Consider the following 13,143-nt stretch of genomic DNA (forward strand, 5'->3'; position numbering starts at 1 on the left):
CTAAAGATGAGGGCATCAGCAGGGCAAACCGTATTCTGTTAAAGTCAGCAAAAAGAAGCACACCCTGTCAAAGTGTGGTCTCCGTTCTGTCCACATTCCTTGCTGGTTCAGTGTGAGTGGTGCAGTCCTGCAGAACCACAGCTGCAAACAGCTGCAGAGCTCCCAGGCAATCAGGTCTGGCGTCCAGGAGCCTGCAAGATGAGGCCTGGCACTGTCTGTGCAGATCTCCGCATGCCTCGTGAGTCTGCCGTTCTCCTACCCACACTGTGCCATCCTGTCAACAGCCTTTGTCTCTTCTTTGCCTCCTCCTCTCCCTGTGATGAGAAAGAAGTCTCATCACGTAAAGGAGGAGAAGCCCTGCACAGGGTGTGGGACTTTCCCAAACGGGACCCAGTTGTGTCATCCGGCGGGAATCACTGGTCTCCTTTTGAAAGCAGGAACGTCAGGTGCAAACTTCATTTTCCAAGATTTCTGTTAATTCCTGCTAGTGCTGGCATACACCCGAGTGCACCTGTCATGAAAAGGAAGCTCTTGTCTCACCCCTGCCGCTCAGTTTCCGACTTTGCTACTTCCCTGCGAGCAGGACTGGCGGGGTAATAGTGTCTTAGTCAGGCTTGCTTTTCACACAGCTTCATGGAGATGACTTTAGCTGAGGAAGCACGAGGAAGAACGGGAAGGACAAAAAAAGCAGTTCACACATGGCTCATTCAAATGATGAACCTAAAATTGAGTTGCTTACAAAAGGAGCTGTTTTTAAACGTATTCAACGCCAATCTGAGTATTTGGTTAAAATGCTTACATTACATTACGTCTCTCTGTGCAGGGGAGAAATAATGACACAACCCCTTGTTTTCAAAATTCCATGGTGCAGAAATTAAAGGCTTTCTGGGAATGGTCATTGCTGGACTTGGTTACTTCTGTGCTTTGCAGTGGTCCATAGGAATGATGCAGTCACCCAGCCTTTCCAGATGGGGCTCAGCGAGATAGGCAACTTAGGTCTCTGGACACCGGTCAGAACTTAGGGCACACTTGGCCCACCTGGGCTCTCTGTTGTGACAGACAGGAGGAAGCAGGGAACACAGTAGGCTACTGGCAGCTTCCTGCAGGCTGCGGTGGACCATGCCCACCTCCAGCCTCACACTCCATGCTCACAGTTTCTTCTGGTGCCAGATTTTCAAGGTACTTGCGTCTTACCCTGGCCCCAGCTTCCCTTTCAATCCTCTCTATTGCAGATAAACATTCTGATGTAGGATTTCTGTTTTAGCAAAATCCTAGTTACTTTTCTTGTTGTCAAGACAAAATACCTGACACCCCAACTTAGAGGAGGAAAGGTTTATTTCTTCTCTTAGTTTTTAGAGGATTTGGTTCATAGTCCACTGGCTGCACGGTAGGGTGGCATGGCAGGGGAGTATCAGAGAAAGGAGGAGTTCATGGCAGACAGAGGCTGTAAGCAGTGAAGCAGCAGTGAGCAGGCAGCCCTCTCGCTGCCCCTTCTTATCTGTCCAGGCTGCATTCCTTTAGGGCGAGAAGCACTCACATCCAGGGTGGGCCTTGCAGTATTCACACCCAGAACTATGCCAAGCTGACTAATTTAGTGATCACACACCCTTGATCCCAGCATCAGACACACTTCATCCCAGAGTGGCTCTAGATCCAGCTACCTCTGACAAGCCCCACCTATAACCACATGAGACTTTGTGGGGACATCTAGACACAAGTCGTAACAGTAAATATCTGGGCTTTAAACAAAGTTATCTGCAGATCCTCATAATGAATTAAAGAATTGAATAGCCAAAAAAGATTTCAGGTACTCTCTTGTACAGGGAGATTTACACAAATTTCGTTTTCAAGACATAAGTGACATGTGTTTATGATGATCTCTTCAATGTAGGTGTCTATGAAAATTTTGTTTCTCTAAAGCATTGGGCAATGGATACGCTTACTTTTGTCTATCATGCCAGACTGGGTCAGAAAGCCATGGGATATGTAATTCTTGTGAATCTAGTGTACTTGGCACTTTACCACTGGATCAGAGGATAAAAAGGAATATCTGCTTCCACAGCCAGTTTATAAGTTGACCCTGTGAACTTCACCATGGTCCCCAATTCAGTTGTGTCCCCATTCCTCAGAAGAGCGCCTCAGTATCTGTCTTTCTGTCGTCTATCCCCGTCCCAGTACTTCATATACAGCTGTATCCTGGGGCTGATCTCCTGCTCCGTGTTCCTGCGGGTGAATTACGAGCTGAAAATGCTGATCATGATGGTGGCCCTGGTGAGCTACAATACCATCCTGCTGCACACCCACGCCCACGTCCTGGACGACTACAGCCAGGTGCTGTTCGAAAGGTAAGCTGCTCCCTCCCTCTCCTGATTTCAGTTCTCCTGCAGGATGTTGATAACAGCATGTGGGCTGAGTGGAAATTAGTGACACTATTGTCTGTGATAATCGGGATGAGAGCTTCTTGAAAGGCTGGCTCAGGAAGATGATGAGTGTTTTTGTTATTCCTTGGCATATGTGTCATCAAATATACTTAAAACATATGAAGTGGCTTAGAGAGAAAATGTGTGTCATAATCTGGACTATATTAATAGGAGCAGCCCAGGGTCCTCTGCCCTGTTGATGGTTTGGATGGAATAATTCCCCATTTTGGTAGTTCTCCTGTGCATTGTAGGGTGCTTAGTGACATCCCTGGCTTCTGGCATGCACTGAAAGCTAATCGCAGTCCCTTTGCCCCTACTCACAGCAGCCAAAAATTACCAAATGTCTTCAGGAGATAAAAACAAAACAAAACAAAAACAAATAACAGAAAAAACCTCTCAATTAGATCAAAAATATGGGGGAAAATGAATAATTATACTCAGAAATTTTCATGCTCTTTCTTAGTAGAGATGTCCTAAAATGCAGTCATGGGGTGGGGAAATTGTTGACCCTGGAAATTCTTTGGCATATGAAGAATGGGACTCTGACAAAGATTGCACCAACTCTCCCAGCCCCAGGACGAGATCCAGCAAGGAGAATCTCGTAAGGTCCAGTCAGATACACCAAAGCTTCTGGTTACCAAACTAGTCTCGTGAACTTATAATGAATATTTTATTCCCTGCTTGAAGAAGTACCATTTTAATCATTTTGATGGCCTCCCTTCACACTCCAATAGCAAAGTACTTTATATCAAAGTTATTTATTGCCCCTCAGGCGTGAACGTATTTTCTGAGAGTGCTTTGTGTTCTTTTCTGTGCTATTTCCCAGTTTCTGTGGACATAAAGTAAGAAGTGCCTGCAAGATTGGCATAGAATTGTTGCTTTAGAAAAATGGGTTGTGTTTAGGGTATGTGCCGCTCCCTTCTCCAGGGCCCAGGAGGAAGAGCCTCACTGTGTCACTGGAAACATTTCTTACCAACGCGAGTACTTTCATACATGCAATTATGGTAGGTTCTCTCCACCTAATTTAGCTTTCCTCTTCCTCCACACTAGGGAGCGCTGATATTCTTCACCAGGCTTAAGGCACTGGGGTTGTAAAAATGCATAATTGGATTAAGAAAATTTTACGATCCCAGAGCCAAGATGAGAATGTAATCAGAAGTTAATTTTCCTATAAATTCTTAAAAGCACCAACCAGAATCACTGTATTCAGAGAGCCTGTCTTACATTTCTGATTAAATGCAGCATTGCCGATTTTCACACACAGCTGATGACACTATTTAATTTCTCTTTATAAAATTTAAAGTGATGGAACTATTATACCTTCAAAGCAGAAGAAGAAATTAGATGAGCAAGATTTTGACTCTGGGAAGGTTACTCGCCCTGAAGGGGCCCAATCAGGACACACAGTTCCTGGTAGAACCCCAGGGTGGTTTACTCAGCAGAGGAAAAGAAGGGTTTAACGTCTAGAGCACTTTGGGTTTGTTCCTGCTTGTGTGTTCTCTTGGTCTGGCTCTGCGATGCCCTGCAGCCCAGGGAGGCTCACAGGAAGCTCAGTGGCCTTCGCTCCAGCCCTGAACACCTGCACTCTCCCCATGAAGATGGGCTGCAGCTTTCTCCCAGGTCCTGATCTCCACCAGAATATTCTGCCACTTCCTGAGTCTGTCCCTGCATAGGCTGGCATAGGAAGGTGTGACTGCACCCTAGGGTGAAGTTTAACTCCTTAGAGTTACTGTGCTATAAGACACATCGCCGTCAATCCCCCTCACATTACTCTCTCTCACTTGCAACACAGGTTCCCATCGTTCTTGCCACTTCCTGAAGCAGTTCTGCAGATCGCCTTTCCTGAGGGTCTTTAGTTATGTTGTCAGGGCTGCCTGGATGTCCTGAATTAATCCAAAACATTTACCTTTAGGTCATTTAGGCTTGGGGGAAGAGCCGTCGTACCAGATCCAGTTAATGAGGTGGGGGAGGACTCACCACCACATCTTAGGAGCCTACTTTTCTGTTGCAGGATACTTAGTCACAGCATTGGCTATGTTTTCCATCATAACTTGTAAAGAGCCTCACAAACGGCTGCTTCAAAAAGTAGCATGAATGATGCCAGCAAGGGCGAGCACTTTGAGGGGATCCATGGAAATACATCTTTTACTATTTTTTTTTTTAGTTTAAATATTGACAATGTATGTTGATCACACCCTGCAGAGCTCCTAGGTGTGCTCCTCAGCTGGAGGAGGATATTGATACTACCATAGCAGAGGCACAGCCACCTCAAAATTCACACATTTCCTGTAGTCTCAGTTGAAAATAGCCGCTGGGTCTCCAGCTTCTCCAGCCCAGTGCCTTTGATGCCATGCTGCAACCCAGGCCTGATGCACAAGCAGAGGCCTATTCCTCACTCTTTCCTGAGAATCAGGAGCCCCACCAAGGGGCTTCTAAAGGTTTCCTCATCCCTGGCCTCATTCATTGTTGCAGACACAGCCCTTTTAGATGTGACAGTGGTGGCCTTAAAAAAAAAAAATGGAGGCCTTTAGTAAGTAAGGTGAACCTTACTAAATCCCAAAGCCAAAGATGCCCTCCCAGGAGGAAGCTGACTGTCTATGGGGCTGGTCTGTCACTGTCCTTCGCTGAGAGATTGCTGGTCACTGTATTCTTGCTCCTTGGTCACTCTGCTTTCCTGCTTCTTGCTTCGGTCTCTTTCCTGGGTCCTATGTTTGGGCCTGACAGGTCACTCACGTTGCTGCTCATGGCACCTGTGAATTTTCCATTGAGCGTTCTTGGCAAATCCACCTTGAGCTTCTGGCTCTCACCCCAGGTGTGACTAAGGGCTGAGCATCTCGTATTGTTGGTGTCACCTAGAAGTATGCATGCTGTATGTCCTGTATGCAAGAGACATAGCCTTTCTCATTGTTCATCCCTTTTCTGTGATAGTGTATGCCAAAGGCTGCTACATACTCTCATGAATTAAGCAGAATAAAAGGTCTAAACCAAGTGGCACTGCCATACCAGCAATGCCCACAATGGTATTATCTGACAATGAGTAGAAGAACCCAAACATGGCCATAATGAAATTTCTTTGCTCATCTCCTTCACCCAAGGCAGTCTGTATGTCTAGCTCCTTGAGGCTGTCTTTGAGCGTCCACATAAATTTTTTGCTTCTGCTATTAATAAAAGAAAGTTCAGACAGGGCATCTCTGCTTAAAGCCAGTACCAGGCACTGAGTACGCATTTGGACCATGTGGTGGTCCTGTATGAACTGAGATGACCCATGTGGCAAGGACCTGGTCTGAAGCAAGTTGACCCTCACCATGGACAGGCCAGCGGGCTGCTGCAGACCAACAGGGAATTTTGGTTTCTGCCAACAGAGTAAACAAAAAAAAGAAAAGAAGTATGCTCTAGAAAAATATCCAACCGATGAAAAATTCAGAAAATGGTATCACAGATATGTTTCTAGATTCGCAAATGTGGAAAATGGACTCCTGGGGGGGGGGGGGACTATTTTGAGAGAGCCCTTACACCGCGGGACTGCAGCCTCCAGCGTTCTCTGTCCTTCCTTGATTCTCCTCGGCCACCTCATGAAGCAGGACCCTCAGAAGTTTCTTGTGTCGCGAACAAGATGTTTCCTAGCTTCCAGGTTTTTACAGCAGTTCGCCGTATCATCTGTGAGCACAGGGTGTTTTGTGACCCTGTCAATCCTGGTTCCCTCTCCTATCTGGGACACTTTCTCCCCAGGGGCTTCACCGCAGCCGAGGACACTGAGTGCCTTTCCAGGTGGTGGTGACGTTAATGACAGTGGATCCTGCTGCATGTGTTCTCTCTTGAAATTATGCTCCCTCCCCCAGCACAGGCTTGCTGCAGATGGCCAGATATTGTCAGATTGCCTTACATTTCTTTTCTCACAGAACTGAAAAGTGCCGAGGGCCTGGGTGTGGTCATTTCATGTAGGCCAGTCATGAGGTAAACTTGTCTGAAGGATGGAGAAGAACCTTTAATTCTGAGGAGGCCAAAGAGGAGGCCTCTTGCATAGGACCTAACAGGGAGCCCTGTAAACTACCCCGGTCTATGTTGGAACCTTAGCTGAATAAAAGTTGAGGATGACACATAAATGTAATGCTTCAACATCTATCACGTTCAGTGCTGAGCATCACCCCAAAACTGGGTCTACAGCTGGTGGACACAGCCACCTCGTGTCACCTTCCTGCCTGGACACCCCCACCCTGACCAGCTAGGAGAGCAACCGAGAAGCCCAAGCCATCACTAAGTGTGTGTGAAGGCTTCCAGGAACTTTCCTGCTTTATCTGTATGTCTCAGATATCCTGGTGGCTAGAATTTGAGGTACTGTGATGTGTGGTGTCCAGCTTGGGTCCATGGGTGATGACTGGATCAAGAGACTCGAGAAACTGGATCTCTCACACACAGAAAAAGGGGGAGACTGCAAGTCTGCCCCTTTGTTCGTAGCCAGGGGTATCCGCAAGCACCCAGAATCTCTTTAAGGACACCCCTTTTGAGTTAAACCTGTATCCACATTTGCAGCTCCTGTAATGTATTCAAGTTAATATTGGAAAAATTTACAAACTACTTTGAAATTCCATAGCTCAGTTTCCCCACCTTGTGCCATTTTCTATAAGTAAAGAGCACACATTCCTCTGTGTGTGGGGCCCACTTCAGGGAAGCAGCGAAGCACAAAATCCCAGCGGCCTAACTCTAAGAAAAAGCCTGGCCACCCAGGGCTGGCCGGTTCCTCCGACAGACCGCAGCCTTGGCCAATGGACTCGGGCAGCCGACCTGAAGTCACGTCAGAAAGAAACGTAGTTGGTTGTTGGGCTTGCTCTGTCTTGTTTTGCTTGATCCAAGGATGGAAGTGGGATGGTGCAAACCTGTGCTCGTGGTCTGTGTAGAATGAACACTTGTGATCCTCTTCAAGTGGGGATGCTAGCTCTGCACTCAGCTCCACGGTATCACCTCACCTGAAAAAACCACCATTCTCCACAAAAGGAACCCACAACCGCATGAATCCGGATGCCTTCAGATCATCTCCACCGCCAAGGGCGAGTGCTGACTCTGCTGCCCTGTTGTGTCAGCTCTCCTGACCTGAAAGTGCACCCCGGGATTCTCCTCAGCATGAGCCTGTTCCCTTTACATTGGTCTGTTTGCAGCACCTGGAAGGTTTTGCTTGGCATTATGAGAAACACTCTGACCAAGCATGGGGCTTTGAGCCATCTGTCCCTGCATGGCACCAAGCCACCTTCTCTGAAAGTTTGCATAGAGTTCTGGTAACTCTGTGTGAGGGGGCAAGGAGGGAAGATTGCCTGGACTCCGCTTAGGGCAGAAGAGTGATTTCCAAACCAGTGCGGCTTTTGTTCATATTTGCAAGGTACTCTCACTGGGTGCCCTCGATTTAGAGTGTGGGAACCCTGGCTGCCCTGCGGTTCTCATGCGTCATTCAGGTTGGTGAGGAGGTTCCAAAAGAGGACACACAAGAACCTACAAGCCTGTCACTAACGTGGAAAGGAGCATCTCAAAGTTCTGCCCAGTGCATCTCAGCAGTACCCTCCCGTCTTAATTTTTGCCGTATCTGCTTTGACACAACATTAGCTTCCTGGGTGTTTTGTTGTCTTCTGTAATTAGTAATCTAGTCCACAGCCGTACAGAGTGAACTGCAGTGAGAAGACTTAGTTGTGCCATCATTGAGTTGGGCAAACTTTTGCTTTTTGTATCATGTGACTTCAGAGATGCCTGAGAATTCAGGTGCAGTGCCAGGTGTTTCTTGACTTGATGGTATAACAAAAAGAAAACCAGGAAAGCTCGGTGATAAGCAGTCAGTGAGTGAGGAGCTGGTGCGGGCTTCCCCTCTTCACTGGCCTCGCCTTCCTGAGTCGTGGGCCTGAGAAGACCTGCTTCTCCTTGGCTGGTCTGCTGTTCACAACTGAAACTAGGTTTCTTTGGGTACTTTTTTAAAACATAAAAATAAAAATTCATCTTACCCGGGAAACTGACAGGATTTGAAAAGTAACACTGTGTTTGCATTTACATGCCTGGACTTCTCTCCTGAGAATGATGAAACCACCCTCTTTACCTCCCCGAACTGTTGGTCATTAGGTGGGTGACCAGCTTAGCAAGCAGTTCCTCCATCTCCCTCACCCTGTTTCTTAGCATATGTTTTTCTTCTAGATTCCTGAAACTTGAGGCTCAGAATGACTGCGGCAAACACAGCCTCAGGCAGATGGTGAATTGCAAATTAACGTGTGGCCACAGGCGAGTTTAAGGGTCTAAGTCTCCAGAGTCCAATTTTTAGATAGAATAAAAAGCATATTTGGACACATTTGGTCTACTATTGTTATCAGGTTGGAAATCTTAGAGTTAGAAACTTTCTCTCTTCCAGTAGCTGTAACTGTCCCACTTCCTAAATCAGTGACGGTGCTTCCTTAGAATGTGAGGACCTGGGGTGGATTTGATTCTGCAAGTGTGTGTGTGTGTGTGTGTGTGTGTGTGTGTGTGTGTGTGCATGATGTGATGAGGTTTTAACCCCCAGCTCCTCAAAACATTCCCTGATTTGGAAATAAGATAGTTGCAGATGCTGTGTGATTAGTAAGATGGGATCATCCACAGGATGGTGGACCTTGATCCAGTGTGACACACAGCCAGGTGAAGACCCAGACACCTAGAGAGTACCCTGTGGTGATGCAGGATTCACCAACAAGCCTAGAGACCAACAGCAGATATTCCCAGCAAGCCACCAAGGATCACCAAATATTCCCTGAAGTTAGGACAAGACAAAGATTCCTGGGGGAGCTCCAGAAGCAGTGTGGCCCCGAAAGCAACCTTGATTTTCAGACTTCAAGTCTCGAAGACCACGAAGCAGGACATTTCCATTTCTGCAATCAGCTCCGTTGGTGTTATAGCAGCCCCAGGAACTAATAGGAATCCATCCAGTGGCCGGGACTCTGCCAGGAAGAGACCATAGGACCTCGTGATGTCTCACCTGCATTCTCCTCCACTTTCCTCTTCCATTTGCACACAAACACAGAGGCAGCCCAAGATTGGACCATGAGGTGCTCAGCAGCCCTCCGGTATACGCTGGTAGTTCTTTTTGCTAACTAAATAAAAGCAGAATTTGAGAAGTCTAACTAAAAATCTAAGGATGCAAAACAGAGTCCTTTTGAGTGCTCAGAGAACTTCAGAAAAGGCACCCAGGTCTTAGTACACAATGGTGTTCAGCAGGCAGCTTGTGCCACGCTATTTCTGAGGTCCCCTTAGATTGGTGCCTTCTTCTCTCCCCAGACCAGCAAGGGGAGCCTTCCCTTATCTCAATTCCTCCTTCAGGTCCCCATCGCCACTTGTTATGTGAAGTAAGGTGCAAAGTTTGGAAGGCAGGCAGGGCAGTGCAGTGCTCTGCCCAAGCCTCAGTTCATGCATTAACGTGAGGGGTGCCCGGGAAGGATTTCCTTCAACAGGTGGCTCATGTGTACTTTCTGTGTGTTAACGGAAACGCACCAGTCTTGAATTGTGTAAAGGTCCCTCTCGATCTCTGGCTTTGTATATTTGAGGTGCTCATCTCTTACCAGGGACTACAAAAGGCTGCTGAGTTCTGATTCATTCTACTCACGGAGCTGCTACACCATCCAGCCTGGCACCCACCTTGAGCCATTAGTCAGGAGAATCCTAGCTTCTTTCCCTCAGCCCCTGGAACTGGAGAGTCCCATGCTGTTTGTCAAGCTAGAGAAAGAGAAAAGCTGTCCCACACCAGCAACTCGCTGTGTTGGATGCATTTTGTTGCTTTTATCAGCTTGTCTATACCGTGATCGTGCAATCGATGTAGATAAAAGTGCATTTACAGTTCACTGAGGTCAGTGTTGTCCTCATGCACGTGCTTCTCTCCTAGCCACTGTGGGCCTGGAGAAGAATAACTGGGTTTTATAAGATTGGTTTTAGTGGGCAGGGTAACTGCACTGCATGGCAGTTAACCTTGGCAAGAAGAGATGTGCACGGGTGGCAGCACCTGGCCCCTTCCAGCCCCAGCAAGTGTGGTGCAGAGGGAGGAGCCCACATGCAAGCACCACCCTCTCTGGAGAACTCTCACTGTCCAGAGCCCTTCGGCCACTGGGACAAAGCAACTGTGTCTCTTCATCCTGCTTTTCTCTTGTGTTTGGGGCTTTCATCCTGTCAGTAAAACTTGTCAATGTTCATTTCTTTATCTTTTTCTCTGGCCCTGGCTGGCCCCATTCCTCTCATAACCCCACAGTTTGCCAGGGAAGCCATGCGTCTATTCACAGGGAGCTTCCTGTGCACCAGACTGTGCATATTTAACCAGGGCATAATGTGTGTGCACGGCTGTCACCTAGGCAGGTAAGCGCTGGTGCCTCCTTTGCCTGGCTATGCACAGGAGCTCTAGGGGGCTTAGCAGTCCCCTGTGGCTCGGGTTCACCGGGTCTTTACTCCACAGTCTTCTGAGCCCTTGAGTTCTACACTAAATCCTCTTACTGTGTCATCTGCTCTTGAGCCCTGCATATGGAAACAAAACATCACAAAGCAAGGACAGCACAGTGCAGAAAGCCACCACCACTTGATCCCGGTATTTGATGCTTATACTCAATCCCTATACTACATCAGACAGATGCTCTACTATGTAGACAGCAGGGGACCCGTGCAGATGAGCCCTTCTGTCCCCAGTCTCTCAAGCGTCACGCGGAAGAAACCACCTGGCAGCTGATGCGGATGCCACCCCTCTCCGGGATGCTGGTAGATGACTTCCTGTGTTGGTCATCGCTGTAATTCACAAGTGGGAGTGTCTTGTAGAAATCAAGTCCCTAGTACACTGTTACGCTTCACATAATTAATAATACCAGCATAGTCTGTCTCTCTGAGAGCAAGAGGCCAAAGAACTGAAGAAAACCTGTACTCAGTTATACTGAATACATGTTGATCCCCCAAAAATAAAGCCAATGGCATTCATCCTCTATCAGTCCTTCTTTTATACTGATGAGCACTTAATACACAGTAGGAAGTCTGGCTTGCTTCGCAAGTCTTCTGTTATTGCTATCTCAACAAAACAATCTCCTTTTTTGTTTTATTTTGATATAAGCTGGATTTGAAGATGTAGTGAAATATGTATTTGACTAGGGTGGGACCTAGGGATGCACAGGGAAGTTTGTCCATACTAGAATTCTAAGTCCTGTGCATGTTACCTATCTATTATTGGTGGATTGTCTGTTTTTTTAATAGGCCAGGCATTTGGAAAGACCTGAAGACCATGGGCTCCGTGTCTCTCTCCATATTCTTCATCACCCTGCTTGTCCTGGGTAGACAGGTAAGAAGTCTGCTTTCCTACCTCTGAGGTCCTAATGAATAATTGTGCCTTGCTGATGTGCAGCATGGTGACTTCTGTGCAAGCAAATGCTGATGAGTCAAAATCACCTTGTCATTTAAGAGAAAAGTAGGTAGCAAGAAGTGTAGGTTAGATACAGAAGAAAGAAGCCCTTTACTCCACAGGAGACAAACTTTGTGAATGCCGGGGATATGAATCAACTAATTTCCTGTTAAACCTAAAAATGAGATTAATGGGCTTCATAGGCCCGCAGAAGAGTTCCCCACTGTCTCCAAACAGCTGACATTTGAGGAGAGACCTCTTGGCTAGAATTTTCCGCACTCTTCAGGACGATGGCATGCTTCTTTCACTTGCAAGTGGACGTGATCTCTTTATGCCATTTGCAACCATTTCTACCAATACGCTGCTCTCTTCCAAATGTGTACATACTGTGACCAGAATGAAACATTCCTCCTCCCATGGGCCCCGCTGCTCCTCTGGGTCTTCCAGCAGAGACCACATACAGGATTTTAAGGGCTGTTCTTTTTCTCCTGCAAGATCACTCACTGATAGATTATAGAACTCATCTATAGTCAGACAACCAGAAACCTCAAGTGACACCTGTTTTAAGTCCTATGGTAAGAGTGTTTATTTTTAAATAACCAACTCAGGGGATGTGTGTGAAGCTCTGGACACACTATTAATCAGTTACATTCCATCTATAATGAACATCTGAGAGGCACAGATTGGCGAATTCGGGTCTGGCTGCCAGCTCTCTGTGCTCTCAGGAGCTATTAGTGATTGCGGTCACAGATCGAGCCCCTGTGGGCTGTCCTGGCTCTGGGATGGTCCTCTCCTCTCTGCCCCCGCAGTGGGAGCTGTGTCCTTCCCTGGGAGCTGACAGATTGGGCAGCCACCCGGGTTGAGCTGCACTGTTGAGTCGCAAAGCCCTCTGGGAACCGTCCTTCCCACACCAGCCCCTGCACGCTCGCCTGCCTGCCCTCGGAAAGCCCTGACATTTAGGCGGGAGGAGAATCCAGCTGCCAGGAGGAGCAGTGGCTCCTCGGGACAGAGCCCCCTCTGAGGGCTGCCTGTTTTCAGAGTCAGGCCCTTGACGCTGTGCCCCACAGCCTCTCCTGCAGCCTCTGCCACTTCGCATCAGTTGACAGCTCCAGCTTGTTCTATCGGCCTGGAATCAAATTAACTTCCCCCAACCTTATCAGTCAGGAATCGGCACTAGGTCATTGTGGCTGAGGCCAGAGCCTGACAATTGAGCCATTACCCTTTAGATCAATAATCAAAAGAATTGCATCCCACTCGGGCACTCTTCAGTCCACTTGTGCTGAGAGCAGTCTTGCAGGAAGGCAGTGTACCAAAAGCAATGTGGGTACGCAGAGCCTCGGAAAGTTACTCCTCTCTCAG

General features: G+C 47.5%; 1 protein-coding gene across 5 annotated transcripts in view; it reads left to right on the forward strand.

Annotated features, from left to right (window-relative positions):
- Positions 1-13,143, forward strand: part of Adcy2 (adenylate cyclase 2) — a 396,939-nt gene that overhangs the window by 349,419 nt on the left and 34,377 nt on the right. For all 5 annotated transcript variants that reach the window (XM_063257949.1, XM_063257950.1, XM_063257951.1 and 2 more), the window contains 2 exons: positions 2,176-2,345; positions 11,640-11,724. In XM_063257949.1, coding sequence (XP_063114019.1) covers positions 2,176-2,345; positions 11,640-11,724 — 255 coding nt within the window. The remainder of the gene's footprint in view (positions 1-2,175; positions 2,346-11,639; positions 11,725-13,143) is intronic.

The sequence above is a fragment of the Cavia porcellus genome, unplaced genomic scaffold (assembly GCF_034190915.1).
Source record: "Cavia porcellus strain 051 isolate PalLab524CR breed Dunkin Hartley unplaced genomic scaffold, mCavPor4.1 scaffold_11, whole genome shotgun sequence".
Classification (NCBI taxonomy): Eukaryota; Metazoa; Chordata; class Mammalia; order Rodentia; family Caviidae; genus Cavia; species Cavia porcellus.